This window comes from Brassica rapa, chromosome A09 (genome assembly GCF_000309985.2).
Source record: "Brassica rapa cultivar Chiifu-401-42 chromosome A09, CAAS_Brap_v3.01, whole genome shotgun sequence".
Classification (NCBI taxonomy): Eukaryota; Viridiplantae; Streptophyta; class Magnoliopsida; order Brassicales; family Brassicaceae; genus Brassica; species Brassica rapa.
In genome coordinates, this window is record NC_024803.2 from 38,998,539 (window position 1) to 39,018,856 (window position 20,318).

A 20,318-nucleotide genomic window follows, 5' to 3' on the forward strand; every position below is an offset into this window, starting at 1 on the left:
TAAATGACAAGTTCTTGAAAATTCAAATATTAATCCCATATTTTTATTTAGTAAAAACAATTAACCAATGAAGCTCTGCCTATAAACTTCCTCAAGAAAACAAGGCCTAACTTAGTCATGCTGATTGATATTTTCCTTGAAGGAGTATTTGGTTTTCATGATGGTTAGTAATATACCGTACTGATATAAGTGGTAGACCCATTTTCTTTAATGAGAATATATCTTTTTAAGGATGCAAACAGTCCATCTCATCCGAGAGAGGGTAGAGAGTGATTTTCCAAAGTGATGGAAAGAGGTGGATTATATTCGTTGAAGATCAGAGCTTATCTTCTACTGGTGCTAAGCTCAGATTGGCACACCACAAATTTTCCAAGAAAGTGTTGGTCAAAAAGATCAAACAGAGAAAAGAAAATTCCCTTCATACACTAAAGCTATATTCTTGGGGACATCTTTAAGGAAAGTGAAATGAAGATAGCAACTTTAACTGCCCCCAAAAGAAAGTAGCAGTTGCAACCACTCACATGTTCTAACTAAGATGACGAATCCTCTAACCAAAAAAAAACCTTAAAGAAAGTGAGTGAGATTTTGGAGTCTCGGGGAAGCTCTTCACAGCTTTGACAGCGCAAAAGCTATAAATCAAAAGAGGATTACATAAAGCACACTGAAAATAAAAGAACAAATGTTAAAAAATACAACTCTCAAGACTGAAGTATAGACTGTCCTTCTTTGATCAGCTTAAGAGCCATAAGATCGATAAAATCAGTATAGTTTGTTCCTCTGAATAGTCACAAGGTCACAAGAAACAAATATAATTTGTATATAACAAAACTAAGATTACTCTAAGGCTGTAGTTTTCTTTGTCTATAGCTATTTTTCAGTAGCTTTCTAAGAACTGTAGAAACACAAACCAAAACAAGCAAACATGAATAAAAACAGACCAGAGTATCAAGGAACAAAATCATATGATCGGAGAAGGGGGAGTCTCCCACACATCAAACACATTCTCTTCGCTGTGCAATGCGAAAAGCCGATCCCCACCAATGGAGAAATCACAGATCGAGCCACCATAGCTTCTCCTTAGCCTAGAAGTCAACACCCAATCAGGTCCACAAAACACAGAGATGGAATCATTCATCGAAGAGAAAAGCTGGCCTTCATGCAACGCCAGTTTCGGGTAACAAGGCTCGTCAGGCATCTTGCTTTTCATCAACCTGCTTCTCGAACTCCACCTCACGCTTCCTCCATACATCCTCAGATCAATAAACCCCAAATCCTCAAACTCATTCACCACACAAACCGAGTTGCTATCCTCCATAGCTATCGCATCCCTCACCCTCTTCTCATCTATCGCCATAGGAGACCCGATATCCGACCAAGACCAAACCATGTTCTTGTCTCGAAAATCCAACAGACTAATGTAACAGTTGTCTTTTCTCGGAAACAACGTGGCGACAAGAAGACAGTTCATACCGTTCAGCCACTGAAGCTTGTCCGCATCACCTAGCGACCAACCGGGACTCTCGTAGAAGAAATCGGTTTGCTTTCCGGTTATCTGATCCCAAACTCCGATCCCATACTCATTACTCCTACCTTTGCAGCTCGAGAAGATTTTATAGTCCTGATTAAAACTCAAAGCTCCAGCTGTATAACTCTTGACTTGATTCTCATGACATACCTGAAACTTATACCGGAGATCACCGGTTGAGGAGCTGAACAGACCCATGCCTCCGTCTCCCCTCCCCAGCTTCTCGCAAGCAGACAGCACGATGTTGTCCGAATCAATCCACCCCACGTCGTTAACCCTCTGGTAATCGAGGTTTATCGGACAATGCTCTTCCAGCATCCAGTCAAACACGTGGACCACGCTCCCGTGCGCGACGCAGCAGCCGCCGTCAGGGCCGGCCCTGACGGCGGTTCCGTCTCCGGGAGCGATTCCTTTGACGGAATCGCTTAGACGGAGACGGTTGCCGTCGAACGGGCCCCATTTAGCGGCCCGCACGTGGTGGAGGAGGCCGTAGAAGGAGGCTTCTCTGTGGAGGAGACGCTCCGGGATGTTGGCGGGGAGGTTGAGGTCTCCGGTGCGGAGGAGATCGAGGAGGACGGCGAAGCAATCTGGGTTTCTGTCGATGAAAAGATCTTCTTTGGGAGGGGAGAGGTTCCAGTCGTCGTCGAACAAGGCCCCGAAGAAGGAGTCGCGACCTGCGTTCGCGAGGGTCGTCGACGTCGTTTCGAAGATTCGTCCGCCAACGTTGAATTTGATCCTGTCTTTGGAGTTACCCATCGATGTAAGAAGGATGGATTCAAGGTTTTGAACAGAGGAAAGGTGAGAGCTTTTTATTCTTTTTTGTTTTTTCCGAGAAAGTAATCTTCAATCATTAGCTATCGAGACAAGACAAGAAGACATGAAAAAGATCATATACTCTGGTAATAAAACTTCGGATTCAGATCAAAATTTGAGCTCTTGGGGGGCACGGGAGAGAAGATGTTTTGATTGATATGGGTAATCAAATTCAAAATTGACTCTTTTCGTTTGGATTGAGACAGAGCTCGAAACTGAGGTTCTGGGCACGGGAAGAAGAAGTCTGTGATTAATGGGGGAATCGGAATTTATTACATGATCTGGAGAATTTTTTGAATTTTTTTTGTGAGAAGATGTGAAATTGAATTGTCTCTCTCTCTCTCACTTCTCTTTCTCCGCTTTTATTTCATTCCGTTTACACACAACCGTTCTCTACATTTATACAGTGCCTGCGAAAAATATCCGGACTGCAACAACCATCAACCAAAACTTATTTGAATTAAGTGATACTAAATTCTAATCAAGTTGAAAATTCAACATATCTAAAAGTATGTTATTATAATACTTATAATGATTAAAAATTTTTATTTATAAATGAAAGAATTTAGAAAAATATCTTAAATATCCAATAAGATAGTTACAAATTCATGTTATTTATTTTAGATCATTTAATTTTTTTTATATTCAAAATGGATAGTTTAAAGACAATATCAAAACTTTGTGTTATAGTTATTTTTGAATACAATTATTTTATATTAAAATTTTAAATATTCAGGTGAAGGTCAGATTGTAAATTAATTACATTTCGAATTCTAACTAAAGAAAGCCAAACCAGATAAAAAAATTATATCTACAAAAATAAAAAATGAAATCTAAAAACATTGATCCTATCAATAAATTAGTACGTTCTATATCTGTTGGAAAAAAATCTCACATCAAAAACTGAAATGAAATTAGATAATATAAATGAGTTGAGCCAATTTATTTAATGTCAATTTGTTAAGGGAAGTATTTATAACATTTAGAGAAAAGAAGATGTCAACAAAAAAATTAGAGAAAAAAAAAAGAAAAAAAGCAAATAGAGCACTACGCGTGGGTCCAATATTGGTTTTATGTTTCGATACTCATCTATCAACCGTAGGATGTTATTGTTCGTAAGATACTGTTTCAGATCCAATGGTTTATATACGGTGTGTTAAATTACTATATCGGGAGAACATTCTCAGATGATCAACACCTCGTTGGTCATTTGTCAATATTTATCTAAATGTTACTGTATTTATTTCCTTTATCTTTCTATGTACACATCAACTTGAATTTGTGGAGTGGCCAAGAAAAACTATAGTTTGTATTTTCCGGGTAACGCAAAGTGCGATGTCCTTATTCTTATTTTTTTAGTTATTGACTTACAAAATGATAAGAGGAGACTTTCTTGAGCATGTTATCGATTTTTGAACTATTCAAATCAAACGATATAATAATATACAAGCACTTGTGACTCATTGTATATTTGTATGTCATGTTTTAAATATTTATTTCTTGTACTTATCGAGTTGTAAAATAAATTAGGATTCTAATTTTAAAATAGGAAATTTAATATGGGGAAATCAGTATATATTTAGCAATATAAGATCTATTTAATTATATGTAGTATGCTTACACAATTTATCTAAATAAAAAATAGAGATTGTTAGTTTATATCAATAAGTTTTTTAAATGCCATCGTCAGAAAGAGAAAATGAAACGATAAGAGAGGACCAAAGGATCACAAGGCTTAGATTTGCCATACATAGGCGAAACTAATATATCCACTCGAGTAAAGACAAAGTATCGGTTAAATCCGGAGCATATTTAATCATATAAGCTTTTGCATTAAAAAGAAAGATTAGCTCACCTTGAAAGAAAAAAAGATTAGCTTATTTTATTTTATTTTTTGGCCGAATAGCTTATTTTATTTAAGAAACTTTTTTAATATACAAGTTCAACGTCAAGGAGAGTCATGCGGGTCGTGGACGGCACACCAGCATCGGCTTCTTCTTCGTGTTTTGGTCCAAAACATGATTGGAGGATTATATAAAGTTATAAACCATACTATAATTCTCGAAAAAATTGTCAACAAAACTTGTCCCCATTATTTCCTATTAAAAGTTATTTTGTACTTCCAAGGCATTCTTGTTAGTAGTATGATATTAAATGGTTATTACCCCTCTTTTGGGGAAGGTAGAAGCCAAAATACACGGAATAAGGAGTTGATGTTAATTCCTACCAAAAAAAAAAAGGAGTTGATGTTAAATACACGGAAGCCTAAAAATTAGAAAAAATATCTTAAATATCCAATACGATAGTAACAAATTTATGTTATTTATTTTAGATCATTTAATTTTTTTTTATTATTCAAAATGAATAGTTTAAAGACAAGATCAAAACTTTGTGTTATAGTTATTTTTGAATACAATTATTATATATTAATAATATTTCGAATTCTAACTAAAGAAAGCCAAACCAGATAAAAAAATTATATCTACAAAATTAAAAAAATGAAATCTAAAAACATTGATCCTATCAATAAATTAGTACGTTCTATATCTGTTGGAAAAAAATCTCACATCAAAAAATTGAAATGAAATTATATAATATAAATGAGTTGAGCCAATTTATTTAATGTCAATTTGTTCTAAGGGAAATATTTATAACATTTAGAGAAAAGAAGATGTCAAAAAAAAAGAGAAAAAAAAGAAAAAAGCATCTATCAACCGTAGGATGTTATTAATTTTGTAAATTCTGTTAAAATAAGCCAGTTAAACTGAGTAACATTATAGGAGACAACAAATGTAAGAAGTTTGACACAACATGTAAAAAATAATACAAACGTACCTTAACCCTTGAGTCCTCTTAAATGGTTAATGATAATACATAAGATAACTAAACATACATACACTATTAATATACTATAATGAATCTATTCTATTAAAAGGGAATCAGTCTTGAAAAATCTACTTACAAAAGGTTGTTGGATTTATTTGTTAGAAATTTAACATGTCTTCTTTTATATAGTATCAATAATATTAACAGAGAATAAAACATTCATTAATAGCAGAATATTCTTTTAGTTTTTGGGATTTAACTACATTTAAGCTAACAATAAAATGGACTAAATTAATTATACTTTACCCCTACAATAATAGGTCAATATGGTATTTTACCAATACAGAAGCAATAATTTAATATTTATTCATTTCGAATTTTGAATCAAATCACATAGAATAAATATTTATTCTAAACGTGTACTAAGTAAACATACTAAAAATGAACTAAGATTTTTATACTAATTAAAAACTTATCTATGTTTTTTCTGTAATTCAAAATCATTCAGAACTAAAAGAAATAAAAGGGTATAGATTAACAAACAAAATAACATCTAATTATTTTTAAAAAACCTATGTATCAATATTCAAAATAAATCATTCAAATATTATGCATATATTCAATATAACAAAAAAAATCTAATATAAGCTAAAATACTATACTGTAAACCATATATCATATACATATTTGAATATCATTTATTTTAATTTTCATCCATCATAAATTTTTTTTTTGAATATTCCGTAAAACCAAATAAAATTTTTACCTAAAAATTAACATAATAAATTATTAAAGAAAAAATATTATAAAATTAACTTTTAAACCTAAAAAATTTACCTAAAAATTAACATTTTTTTGAATACTCCGTTAAACCAAATTAAAATTTTACCTAAAAATTAACATAATAAATAATTAAAGAAAAAATATTATAAAATTAACTTTTAAACCTAAAAATGAAAACATAAACTTATACTAAGTTATTTATAACAAAAATAAACTAACACTGTTATATCAATAATTTTTTTTCTGTTAACATTTTTCGAATGATATAATAAAATTTTATTCAATTTTAGTTTTCTAAATATATGAAAAATTTAATCATTTTTATCATGTTTTTTTGAGTTTATATGAGATCAATCGGTATCGTCTTACATGTTAATAGCAAATTTTTGGATTGTTATTAGATTTATCATATTTTTTATAAATGCGAACTGGATTATATTCTGGGTCGTCGAGTTGCGACCATGAGTCGGGATTGGATATAAAAATGGTGCTTCAAACTCAAACATTATGATAAAACAACTTAAAAATTATTTATTTAATAAGAATTAAATTCAAGAAAATTTTGTCAAAATGATAAAAAAAAATAAGCGCGGGTCAAAATCTAGTTATCATTAAAATGGATCATTATCAAGGAGAAATCATGGAAGGTGGGTGGGAGAAAATTACTAGGGTTGAGTGAGTCAATACACCTCGGGCACGACCTTTGATCGATTTTTTTTTAAACATTTTGTACCATATATTTGCAAGAAATAAAGTCAAATTAGTTTTCCTCTTTCGTCCACTGCGTATGGCATCTCGCCTCTTTCTTTATTTTTATATTCAACTGGATATTTCTGTATTTCATAGAATATATTAACAACATTTCTCTTTCTTTTTTTGTTAAGAAATTACCAACATTTCTCATAAATCAGTAGAGTCTATTCCATGGTTTTTGACATTTACATGTTTTTTCTCTAAAAAAAAAGAGACATTTACATGTTTTTAAACAACTGATCTACATATTTTCTTTAGCTGAAAGGTTTTGTTTTGATGTTAAGAGTAGACTAATAATGTCCACTAATTCAGATGGAAATATATAATATATATGAATATTTAATATTTTAATTTAATTTTAATTTCATTTTTGTTACGTAGAAGCTATGAACCTCGGATCGGAGACCTTTGTTAGACCATCTCCAACCCACCCTTATTTTTATCTCTATATTTTCCCTTAAAATAGAGAAACTCTATTATAGAGGTGAAAATGCTCCAATGTATGCCTCTATAATAGAGTTTCTCTATTTATAGGGGAAAATATAGAGATATGTTATTTTCACCTCTAAATATAGAGGCAAAAAGTAACTTTCCTTTATATTTTCCTCTAAAATAGAGGAACTCTATTATAGAGGCATACATTGGAGCATTTTCACATCTATAATAGAGATCTCTATTTTAGAGAAAATTATAGAGGTGTACATTGGAGATGCTCTTAGTAAGTATTTTTAATACATGTTTCATGTATAGAAAACCCACAATTTTCGGTTTGTTTTGTTTTTCGTTTTAATAATATATACATCATTTTCTTTAAGCAAAAAAAAAATTAAAAAAATTAAAAAAAAATAAAACATCATTTTCTTTAGTCTAATGTTTATCTCGTTGAATATGTTTATGTTCACACAGCTACTTCTCCTAAACTGGAAAGACGTTCAAAATTTTGAAAATCAGTCGGTATCATGGTTTTGTATTCATACGATTAGATGGAGGAATAACTTTTGGTTAATGAGTTGGTTAACTTGTCACGTTCTCTTTTAGTTATACTTAAGTTATCTCAGAACCACTTAACCACCTCCAGCTACACCTCTTGCTTTTGCTTTTTTCAGGTATTAGGTCAAATAATGCCAACAATTCGTTTCTGTTATTTTCCAAATATTTTATATTTTCTTAAGTATCAAAGGAATTTCAAACGTTCTGCCATAATCTGCCCGCTGCTCGATGTCAACCTTTAGAGTTCATTTTTATGGTGTCCAAAATCAAATCAAATTTGTAATTGGTCAGTTTTATTGTTATTCTCCATGTCTAGCAGACAAATTCAAATGGTAGCTACTAGGATTTGGAAAAGAATGTTGGGTTTTCGGCTCTAGCCTAATGACATGTGTTATAGGCTGCAGGCATATTTTCTTGTTTTATGGGCCGGATGGAGTATCAGTCCAAACGAGGATTGAAATGTGTTATATAAACACATGTTCTCGTCCAGGTTTTCTTAGATTAACAACAACAAAGAAACGACAATCAGAATTGAGATGAATAAGACAAGAGAAAGGAGACATAGCAGTGAACGCAATCTTGATTTACCCTTCTTGCTCTAGTCTATTGTTTTCTACGCTCTATTGTAGTCTCTTGGTCATTGATTCTTATGGTAAACCTAAAGCCATAACAACGTCACATGTTGAATGGTGATTGTATTCTTTTTGATCTAGTGGAATTTGGGATCATAAGTTCTTCTACTAGACATACTGCTTCAAGGTTGGGAACTAGTTTACTCGACTGCAGTAGCGGAGGATATCACGACACCAGCTAAATCTTTATTTCAGCAGATTTGTTATGTCTCACTGAAGAATAACTAGTTTATAACTTCTACCTGATACTCCATACCAGAGTTCAAGTTCCATCTACTACTGGTTTTTTCTTAAATTTACTTCTATGTTGGGCCAAGTCTAATTTCTAACACACCTAATATCAAAGTCTGAGTCCGCCACTACTTGACTATGTTATTTACTTTCAAGCTACGCACTTAGTTCAAAAGTACTTTTAGTCGCAAGCAATCCTTAGGTCATAAATTTTGACAAGTCATGAGCATCCAAGTACTTGAATTTAAGCTAAAGGAAAAGACTCAGGGAAAGGGGTTTACAAGACGATACATATGATGTCTAGTGCTTGCATCGAGGTGGATGAGACTGCGCGTTATGGGAGGTTTGTGTGCTGGCACACTTCTGTGTTCGTAAAGAATTTTTAACGGATAACAAATTGTTGAAAGATTTACCTGGTGAAAATAAAGAGTTGGAAGGTATTATGGTGGATCCATATAAGGGATTAGCAGAAATTTTAGATCTGGTCCAACTATTTGATCCATCAAAGAGAAATCAGAAGAAGTAAAGAACCTAATAGTTTTGAATTTGGGGAATAGTCTTAAGGAAGATTAAACATTGGAAACAGCATCAGCCATGTGGTGTACTCTGGATAGACTATACAAATTGATTTCTTTGCCTAACATAATCTACTTACAACTCAGATTTTATAGTTTAAGATGGCTGACTCCAAAGTATAGATGAGAGAACCTTGACGATTTTCTTAAGCTCGTGGAAGACTTATGTAATTTACAAGTACATGTATCACAAGAAGTTTACGCTATTTTATTGCTTAGTTCAGTGCCTCACAAGTATGATCAACTAAAAGAGACAAAAGAATGAAAGAGACACCCTCAACCTAAATAAAGTCACATGAGCCAGAAGGTCAAAAGGGCGAGAACTGATTGAAAGTGGAAAATTCTCGAGATCAGAAGTGTGAATTTACGTGGAAAGAGGCATATCATAACACATATGCAATAAAGGAAGTAAAAATCCATGGAAAGGACATTCCAAGAGTAGACATGATAGATTTAAGTCACGAACAAAGTTTAACAATAATAATAAGTTTGTCTTTCAATTGTGATAAAGAATGACATTGGAAGAGAGAGAGTTCCAAATGAAGGACAAGCAAACCAACCAATTCAGCAAACATGGCGGATGAACCAAAACAACCTTTGGTGTTAACTGTCAACACACAAGACATAATACAGGAATGGATCATGATTCATGGATTATTGGTGTTCTTTTCATATCACACCCAACAAAGCATTTTTGTTTGATTTGGAAGAGTTCTATCATCTATGGTTGTAGTATTGATGGCTAACAACACTCACATCAATATCAAGGGGTAGGAAAATCAGAATAGTTAACACAGATGGTTCAAGTTTCATACTCACATGTGTAAGGTATATGAGTGGAGTCCTAATATCTGATGGATGTTGGAGAACTCTCGAACTAGATACAAAGCAAGAGAACTCATGGTTCACCGGACAGTGTGGGAGGGAGGGTGCAAGTATTTTATACCTTTTATCCACGACTACTTTACAAATGTTTGAGTATAATTTTGTAAGACAAAGGATTAAGTGTTTTAAAACTTTAAGGAATGAAAAACGGTTGGTGAAAATCAGACATGCAAGAGGATTAAATGTTTAAGAACAAATCAATGACAGAAAATCTGTAAACAATAATTACGACGATGCCTATTTAAGCTAGAGCACTGTAAAGTTAGATATCTAAATGAGTTCTTACTTCTAACCTTTAGAGACTTCATTGATTTTTAAATATACACAAAGTGTGTGTGTGTGTCAGAACATATATTTACTTGAAACTGTTGACTTTTTAAAGTTTTGCTTTGATTAAAACTATTCATCCACCAACACTTTCTTTTGTTGCTAATAATACGTTTCATGAAATATTATTTTCTTAAAGTAACGGAAATATATTATATTGAATTTCATTACCATGAATAACAACATTTAAAAGAACTTTTACTTGCTAAACCATCTACTCGATGGAGATTTGTATGACCTATACTGATCTACTCAGAGACTATTGTGAGAAAATTATTCCAACAAAAACCACTGAAGATATCTCAAAACCCCGTCAAGTAACAGAGATCCCCATCCATCTGAATCCACTATCGAAAGTCCAATCTTCTCAAGAACTTCGCCATTGAAACTCGGCTTGACGTGCCTACTAGCTTGCGGTTACACTTGTCTTCAAGTTTATCGGTAAACCATCCATTCTTTGTGTCCATCGATCTTGTAGTATCAGCTAGCGTGAAGAACTTTCCCTTGTACATGACTTGCCATGTCATCATCACGTCATCTTCACCGGCAGTGATAGCTGCGTTGCTTACATCGGCTTCGATCTGGAACTTGTCGTTAGGACCAAAGTTGAGATCTTTGCCCTTTTTGTAAACCGATGCTTTCTTTGTTTTAGTTGACACGTGGACCATGAAACTGAGATCACAGAGGGATATCTTGACAGGTTCCACGACTTGATCTTTGCGTCGGCGTTTGGCGTCCGTTTCAACAGCGGAGACAAGGTGTTTGCACGAGATGTTGTCCGTGTTTTTCAATACGATCTCATAGGGAGAAGAGCGCTGTGAGGACCTTGCCGTTAAGAGAGCCTTCCATAGATCGTCCGAGGAGAAACACTCTAACCATGTGGTTGAGACGCAAGAGGCGATGGCGAGTGTCTGAGGATCCATGTAAGGACCAAGAACGCATAGAGCCTCCCAAGACGGTGGACGTGGTTTGGTATGTTCATGCACGTCGTCTTCTTCATGCACAGTGATCTCGTCGTCACGTTTGCGTTTCAGGGGGTTCTGTCTCATGGCAGCAGGAGAGAACAAAACACGTGCGACAATGACTGAGGCAGAGGGAGACATGTAGAAGTTATCTGACTTTGTAATTTACGTTTTAGTTTGGAGTGGTTCTCTATGCTAGTGATGATCGCTATTTATAGGGCTTTTACGTTTGCTTTCATAACTCAAAAAGGAAACTCGTAAAAACAATTGGCAATTTTTTAATAAATAAAATTGGATCTTGCTATTCCTCAATCCTCATATGTTTTGATAGGTCTGAAAACTAACTAACTTTTGTTATCTCTCCGTCTTTCCAAATTTAAAAGGAACTGATTAGATAAAATATTGGAAATTATATATTCTGAAAGGGATTTCTTTAGAGAATTTGGCTAGAAAATAAATGGGACCGTGTGAAGGCGTTGCATAAGCAACAACCATAACATGGTTGAGGTATAGTATTCTAGTTTCATATCAAAAAAAAAATTCTGGCAAATCAAAGAACATTATTTTATCAGAAGTTTACAAAATACAAAAATATTTTCACTATGTTTATCGTTTACAAGTAAACTAAGTTCGGGTCGGCGCTTTACAAGGGACAAACATTCGGTATACAAATATTTTTACGTATACTATTATTTATTTTGCATTTTTATATATTACAAAATAATAAATATATATTAAATAATTTAAAAACAAGTAACTAGTACATATATAATTAAATTGGCACAAATACGTAAATCGAAATAATAACTCTTTTTATTTATAAATTTTCAGTGATATATAAATTTTTTTAAAAATATATTTACGTTTTTTTAAACGTTAAATTTATTTATCAAAAAAAAATGTTTACAATAGTGAAATTTTGGTAAGATAACAAAGCTAGGAAAATAAACTTGGGATAGTACTGAGACTTCTGAGTCGATCCTATATGCTTCTTTCCAGCCATTTAATCATCATGTATTTTTTATAGTATATAGTTAAATTTAAATACTATTAGCATACATATAAGTATACTTTTTAATATGGTTATATATTAAAAAAGATTTCGTATTCATATGATTTTATGATCATTTATATTTTTATAACAAAAAAACTAAACTGCTGGAAAAAAATTCAATATAGACTTTTAATAATTTTAGTAATTTATAATCTTATTTAAAAATTCATGAAAATTGAAAAATTAAAATATTAAGTTCTCAATACTTGTTCAATGCAAATTAAAGAACTAAAATATTTATTTTTATATCATATATAATTTAATTTAAACAATATATAAAAAAATTAATGTGAATATCTATTAACTGAAAATTACTATTCATATAATTTTATGATCATTTGTACCTTGTTATAAAAAAATTTAAACTATTGATCACAAATTTTTAAATGTTAAGCTTTTGACAATTTTAATAATTTAAATTTTTTTTTAAAATTAATATATAACATATACAAAAGAATCTAAAATTTTAATAATATAAAATTTTAACAAAAATAATGAAGGATATAAAATTGTTACCAAATCATTATCATTCAAAATTATTAATTGCAATATATTTTAATCATTTAAGTAAAAAAGGAACATATCTTTTTGTACATTAATAATTAATTTATTATTGGTTTAATAAAAACGATAGTATATATTTAGATGGACCAATTTAATTCTTTTGTGATTCTAAGCATCATTCTAGTGATTTTAAGAATCATTTTAGTGATAACATATGTCATAGGTAAAATGTTATAATGCTTCATTTTAAAATATAAGGAATTGTCTTTTAATTGGAAAAAGGTTTCATAAATCATATATCTAAATTATTAATACATCTTATGTCCATAAGTACCCCAGATCTGTTGGCATTCACCAAGCTGCCCCAGATCTTTCGCTATTCACAATACTTACTGATGATTAAACTAATTGATAATCTACCCTACTGAAAAGCCACTTACCAGTTTAAATTGCGAACCAAAAGAAAATGATGCATTTTCACACATTAAGATTTATCACAAATGCATCATTTTCTATGATTATCATTTATCAATTTTCGATCATGTTAAACCTATAGTATTTCTTAAAACTCAGTTATTAATATTTTCTTAAATTTACATTTTGTAATTGTTATCTAATAAAAATTATAAAAATATAAAATATTTCTGTGAAACAGTTCTATCTTTGAAAAGCCGAAAAAGTATTTATAAAGAAATTTTTATAAATTATGAAATATCCTCGATGAGGGTGCTCTAGCTAATGTTTTTATTCCCGCACTGTTATTACCCATTTGAAGATTTTGATACAGTTGATTGACGTTCAGCGCCTGGACTAAATGCTTGGATCAGCGACGTACTATCCAAATTTCAGAACAGTGGGAAAAAAAGATTCTATAACAAAATAAACGCAAAAGCTAGGCATATAATAACTGAAATAATGATCTTCCAAATTCACAAATCTGTAATCTGCAAATTGGAAGGTAAAGGGTTTAGGGTTCGAGAAAGAGGAATGCACTCAAGGGGATGAGCCAAAGCCAAAAACAATTTTAATCCAGACGTCTCTTCCATGTTAACCTCATATCCTCTTTTGATTTTCCAGTCAAAGCATTGTACCATCACTCCTATTGCGGTTCCTACAATGATATAAGCTACATTTGATCAAGGACATCTTCTCCTTCCACCGCCAAAAGGGAGGAACTTCATTGCCTGCTCTCTTCTCTCCTCTTGCCATGATGATCCTGAAGAAGCTAGGAACCTCTCTGGCTTGAACTTATTAGGATCTTCCCAATAATCAGGATCCCTCATCACACCATAAGCATTAATAACAAGTGTTGTTCCCTTAGCTATGTAGAACCCTCCAATAGTACACTCTTGCTGAAATTCCCTAGGAAAGACGGCCCCCACTGGGTGCATTCTTAGAGTTTCATCGATGACTGCTTGCAAGTAAGAAAGCTTTGGTAGATCAGTTTCTTGAACCAACCTTTTCTTCCCCACCACAAAGTCGATTTCTTCTCTGAGTCTCTTGAGAATATTAGGGTTGTTGATGATTTCTGCCATTGCCCACTGTGTGGTTGAAGCAGAAGAGTCCCCAGCTCCAAAGAAAAGCTCCTGCATTTGTAGATTTTTATTTAATTAGTTATATTGGTGTTTGTTAGGATTCTCAATAGAAAAACTGACTTGATATTTAATTACCGCGAGTAAAGCCTTGATATTCTTCCCAGTAATCTTATATTCTGCACTCTCGTCGGCTAAGAATGCATCCATACATTCATTACCTTGGTGCTCGTCCAGTTTCTCTTCGTACTTCACAAGAATCCTTTCCAACAGGTCCTCATATCTACGTGAAACATCCATTATATTCCTTTTTAATAGTGAGATCCCAAGCTTCTGAAGCAGCTTATGAAAAACTTGTGCAAAGAAAAACTCGTGCGACAAGGCACCAAACTCGACACAAAGTTGAGAGACTTTGGTGGCATCATTATTATCCTGCGAAAAGCTACTTCCAATGCTCATCTTCCCGAGGGTGTTGGTAACTAGTCTTATTGCTTCCTCGCCTATATCCACGCTCTCTTTCTTCTTCGCCTTATCCAACAAATTTTTATAGAACCGCTCTAACTCAACTTCACGAATGCCACGTGACCGCTCCAGCGCCTGGGATCCGAGCACCTTAGTCATGATGAGCTTCTTCATGAACTTCCAGTAATCTCCATAAGGAGCTCTGATGAAGCCAAATGATCCAAACACCATGCACTCATCGATCGCAACAGCGCCACGATGACTGAGGCAGAGGAAACAAGAACGATGCGGAGATTGAGGATGCGGAGTTGGAGGAAAGGCCCATACGTGGATGTGATTTTCTGAAATGTCTTGTGGATTGAAGCAAAGAGGAGAAGAAAATCTTTTGTGAAGACTTTTTGGCGAAAATCTTGTGTGAAGAGTTTTTCGTAAGACTCTAGTGTGAATATTTTTTGGTGAAAATTTTCACCAAAAAAGAAAAAGAAGATTAGGTGAAGATAACCGATAACAGGTAGAGAAGGAGGACTCGGAGGTAGATCATTCTTTGGTTTTTTGAAGAGGAAGGCAAAGAGAAATAGTGTTGAGAAGAAGAATAGGAGAGCAAAGATGAAACAACTTTGAAAACAAAAACTGATCATTGCTGCCATTGTTTTTCTAAAGCGATGAGGAGGGAAATGCCTTGAAAAGATTTATATAGGAAGGTGAAATAATGAAGATCTGAAAGTATATAATAGTATTTGTCAGAAATTGCTTATATAAGAGACTTGTAACAATTTAATTGTCTCATTAAACTATTTCTCTTTTCTCTTTGACTTGTGAGAACTTATCTTGTTCATGTGCAATAGTCGTCTGTTATATGGATCAGTTCCGAGTTTTGTGCTGATTTAGGCCATTTTAAGCTGTTAACTAGATTTTGACCCGCGCTTAGAAAGCGCGGGTTTGTTTGTTTTTTATTTATTAATCGAAAACTGATTTGCAAATTACCATTATTTTTGTGTCGAACCATAACAATTGAGTTTTTAGGGTTTTATCATTTTTTTTCTCTTCAAAATATGATATTTTTTTGAAATATGGTAGTTGTTCTATGATAATGTTTGAGTTTTAAGATTTGTTTTCATAGCTGACTTAGATTCATGGTTGGACCTATAGACCCGATACATTGTATATAATCCGGTTCGGATTTAATGAAAAATTCGTTAATTAAAAACCTGATATAACCAGGTAAAAATCCAAAAACTCACTATTAACCTGCAATCTGATACCATTGATCTGATTACAAAATATCTAATAGTAATTTTTTTTTAAAATTGATTAAATTACTCATATATTTATTAATATTACATAAATTAGTGATTCCTTAGAATTTGATAAAATTTTATTATGTTATCCAAATAAAAAATGATAATACAAAACACTTATTGATATGACAATATTAGTTTATTTTCGTCATTAATAACCTATTATAAGTTTGTGTTTTTATTTTAGATTTAAAAATTAATTTTAATATAGTTTTTAAAATTTTCTTGAACACTCGTAATTGCCATATCAATATTATGTATAAAATGACATTATAAATGGAAAAATGATATTCAAATATGTATATGATATATGGTGTAGGATATAGGATTTTGGTTTGTATTGAAAAAATGTATAATATTCAAATGATCTGTTTTGAATATTGATATGTATATTTAAGAAAATGATATTTTCATGTTTGCTAATTTATTTATAGTTTGTAATATATTTATACATATATTATATTTAAAGTTAGTATATCTTTTAAATATATATAGGCCCATTATTTATAGATCTATTTAGGTGTATATGTAGGTCCAAAACCAAAAGACTTAAATGCCATTAATGAATTTTATTCATCCTTTGTAAAAATAAGGATATTTTTGAGAAAGTGTAATTTTCATTAAGTGAATGATCCTCTTTTAATGGTATTGATTTAAAATTTTCTTGAACACTCGTAATTGCCATATCAATATTATGTATAAAATGACATTATAAATGGAAAAATGATATTCAAATATGTATATGATATATGGTGTAGGATATAGGATTTTGGTTTGTATTGAAAAAATGTATAATATTCAAATGATCTGTTTTGAATATTGATATGTATATTTAAGAAAATGATATTTTCATGTTTGCTAATTTATTTATACTTTGTAATATATTTATACATATATTATATTTAAAGTTAGTATATCTTTTAAATATATATAGGCCCATTATTTATAGATCTATTTAGGTGTATATGTAGGCCCAAAACCAAAAGACTTAAATGCCATTAATGAATTTTATTCATCCTTTGTAAAAATAAAGGTATTTTTGAGAAAATGTAATTTTCATTAAGTGAATGATCCTCTTTTAATGGTATTGATAGTGTAGCGAGGAAATTTGTGCAGCAAGTTATCAAGTGTGATCCAAGCACTCGTAATATTGAGTTTGGCTGTTGTTCAAATGCAGTTTTATTTTAAACTAGATTAGTTATCGCGTGACTATGCATGTAATTAATTTTAGATTATGATCTTCATTTAGTTTTTCTTATAAATGTTCTTATAAATGAAAACTAAGAAAATTGATCAAAAACCTAGAAACCTGAGAACTCCACTAAGCAAACCTTCTAAAGGGATCAAAAGATTTAGTGTTAAAAATAACTTCAAATATATATTTCAAATCAAAGTTGACATTAATTGTTGCTTAAAAGCAAAGAAGATGGATGAAAGAGATGACTGCTTAAATCCATTAATATAAGATGGTGAATCAATGGAGATCTGAATGTATATAATAGTGTATATCAGAAGTTGCTTGCTATATTCGTGATCAGGTTAATGGTTGTGTCTCAAGGTTGACTTAAGATGAGGAAGATATGACCAGTGAGAAGTTGACTTGCTCATGTGGAAGAGTTGTGTGTGTCACAGTTCATTTAGTGTACCGACTTTCATACGAAAGCTAACTTAACTATATATTTCATGTCCAAAATTCAACTCAATATATCGGTGTAAGTCTTTCATACAATGCCGAACTTCTGACATCCTATGCAAAATAATGCATGCATATTCATATGCTCGTTTGCGTACAAAATGGCTCATTTTCCTCCAAATTAAAATGGCCTAAAACCTGGAAACTGGAAAGGTTGTACAAATGACTAAAAGACTAAAGCATACCTGGAACTTCCTCTAGGAAAAAAAACGCAAAGGCCAGAGCTGGAACATCGCGGGAAGACGATTTAATGTAATGTCATGCCCCAATATGAGAAAATCTAGTTGATTAAGTGTGGTGTCAGCTTGGATTCCTAGACATGTATGACATTGCTGATTAATCCACTTAAAAGTTTCCATGTCCTAAAATCTCTAATCGATGACTGAAAGGATGGTCACTAAAGTGTTAAGTAAGACATTAAGTTCAAGGAACTTAAAAATAATCTTACTAGTCATACACTTTACAGACACCATCCTATCCATGAATCTTTTAAGATTTGTTTCAGACAGAAGAAAATCTCAAGATTGGATATCTTTCAGTGCTGACTCTCCCTTCTAAGCGCTCAAGCATGCAGCAACTAGTTGGTTTCATTGGAAACATCATGGCAATCTAAATGTCTGCAAAATCTTTGTTCCCCTTTAAAAAAAGTTTCATTTTTTGGTCTGTTTCCATGGTTGCTCCAAGTTATTCATGTGCATTGATTGTATATATATGGATTCGTTTGCTTTCACATCTATCTCTAATGTTCTTGCTACAACATAAAACTTGTTCCACAACGAGATCGTCAGATCCATCAGCTTACAACTTTAATAGCCGCAATATAATTTATATTACATGAATCAGATCACAATGACTTCAACAGAGGAACAGGCTGCAAACTAGGAAGAAGAGGAAGCAGCTTGAGTACTCGGGGTCCGGCTCGAGCTCCCGTAGATGTAAGAGCTGAATCCCCAAAACGTCAAGACCAAAGACAGAATCTTAAACCCACTCATCGGATCATGCATCAATATCACAGCTGCTACACTAGTGATGGGCACTCTCACCGCGTTAAGCACTCCCGCCATGACCGTGGACGCCAGAAACAAAACAGCAGTCGCCCCAAGAACACCCAGCTGAAACGTGACCGCGCTCCAAACAAGAACCTGAACGTACCGAGACTCCCCGCCTTCGAAACTCTTCGCCTCGTGACTCATCCCTTGTAAATCTCTGCTCACAACCATTCCTAGAGTGGTAAACGCAAACGCCACTAAAGAAACCATCACCTGCTGCTCCAAAGCCACGTGGAAGAACCTCCTCCCCAGCAGCTTCACGAACACAAGCTCGGATAAAGCGAAAATGAGCCCGTGGAGCGTAGAGCCCATAATATCCCAAAAGAAACCGGCAAAGTACTGGCGGTTGGTGACGTAATCATACCTGTCAGAGCTAGAATCCAGCGCTATGATAGCCATGGCGCCAGTTATGATCACAATGGAGTTGATGACTGAAGCGTTCATAGGGTTCTTGACGATGAGGTAGCCGAACAAAGCCGAGAAGGCGAGGGAAGAAGACGCCAGAAGAGAGGAGGTCGACGCGGGGAGGTAGGCGTAGGCGTAAGCGTACATAAGGTTATCAGCAGCGCTCAAGAAGCCGAGGAGGGTGTAAGAAAGAACAAGCTTTGCGTTGAGAGGTGTTGGTTTGATCTTTCGGAAGATGTATAAAGGAAGCAAGATGAGACAAGTGATTGGCCATCCAGCAACGGCCACCCAAGAGATGATCCATTTGCTTTGGCCGCCGTTTGAGAAGTAGAGACGTGAGAGTAGACTAGAAGCTGGGAAGGCCGTGAGCATTGACGTGCAGCTGAGAGTCAGGAGAATCCAATGTGAATGGGGCTTTGCTTCATAAGCTTCTTTCGTCGATTTCTTGACGTTGGTAACCCAATTTGAATATGAAAAGGAAGCAGATGGGCGCTGCTGCTCTGTTGTTTCATCCATTAGAAGTCCTGAAACATGTTAAACACATAGAACATCAGACAAAGCTTTTGACTTTAGCTGTGAGTTAACAAGACAGAGTCTGCCCTGAATCTTTACGACTAAAAATCAAAACTTTATGCAATTTCTCGAATGGGTTTAGACGCAAAATCGTCTTAGGCTTGTCGCAAACCGAAAAAGATCGAAGCTTTAGCAGATTCTGATGAGTTTATCGTAGCCCTAAGTACAGAAACAAAGATTGTTCAACAAGTTACTTAACTTTTCTATGATTAGAATCGAATTCAACAAGAAAAACCCAAAATTGAGAAAGAACAATTTAAGAGTACTCACTGACTGACTCTGAGTTATCACCGTCTTTGAAAGTTGTCATTTCTTCAAAACCTCTTTTATTCTTTTTTTATGAGTGTTTTCCTTTCAGACCGCAATTATTTCCGGTGAAGAAAGAAACTGATGCGGTAGGGATCACGTGCTTTAAGACCACGGGTGCTTAGCCGTCGGATTCGCTA

General features: G+C 33.3%; 3 protein-coding genes and 1 pseudogene across 5 annotated transcripts; all 4 read right to left on the reverse strand.

Moving 5' to 3' along the window:
- Nucleotides 1-750: 750 nt before the first annotated feature.
- Nucleotides 751-2,705, reverse strand: LOC103842370 (BTB/POZ domain-containing protein At2g24240). Its single transcript, XM_009118985.3, has one exon. The coding sequence runs from the start codon at nucleotides 2,279-2,281 to the stop codon at nucleotides 959-961; it is 1,323 nt and encodes a 440-aa protein (XP_009117233.1). The 5' UTR covers nucleotides 2,282-2,705; the 3' UTR covers nucleotides 751-958.
- Nucleotides 2,706-6,667: 3,962 nt separating this feature from the next.
- LOC103842371 (probable F-box protein At5g04010) lies at nucleotides 6,668-11,489 on the reverse strand. The gene has a single exon (XM_033280819.1). It carries the CDS (start codon nucleotides 11,441-11,443, stop codon nucleotides 10,688-10,690), a length of 756 nt encoding a protein of 251 aa, XP_033136710.1. The 5' UTR covers nucleotides 11,444-11,489; the 3' UTR covers nucleotides 6,668-10,687.
- Nucleotides 11,490-11,493: 4 nt separating this feature from the next.
- LOC103842432 lies at nucleotides 11,494-16,268 on the reverse strand (annotated as a pseudogene).
- Nucleotides 16,269-18,529: 2,261 nt separating this feature from the next.
- On the reverse strand, nucleotides 18,530-20,301 carry LOC103842372 (probable purine permease 5). 3 transcript variants are annotated; one of them, XM_009118989.3, is made up of 3 exons: nucleotides 20,143-20,261; nucleotides 19,899-20,031; nucleotides 18,530-19,823 (listed from the first exon to the last, which is right to left on the reverse strand). In XM_009118989.3, the coding sequence occupies exon 3, from the start codon at nucleotides 19,813-19,815 to the stop codon at nucleotides 18,724-18,726; it is 1,092 nt and encodes a 363-aa protein (XP_009117237.1). In that variant the 5' UTR covers nucleotides 19,816-19,823; nucleotides 19,899-20,031; nucleotides 20,143-20,261; the 3' UTR covers nucleotides 18,530-18,723. The 3 variants fall into 3 exon arrangements, with proteins under 3 accessions (XP_009117237.1, XP_009117238.1, XP_009117235.1); XM_009118990.3 differs by having other exon boundaries at nucleotides 19,912-20,031; nucleotides 20,143-20,260; XM_009118987.3 differs by lacking the exon at nucleotides 19,899-20,031 and having other exon boundaries at nucleotides 20,143-20,301.
- Between the last annotated feature and the right edge of the window lie 17 nt (nucleotides 20,302-20,318).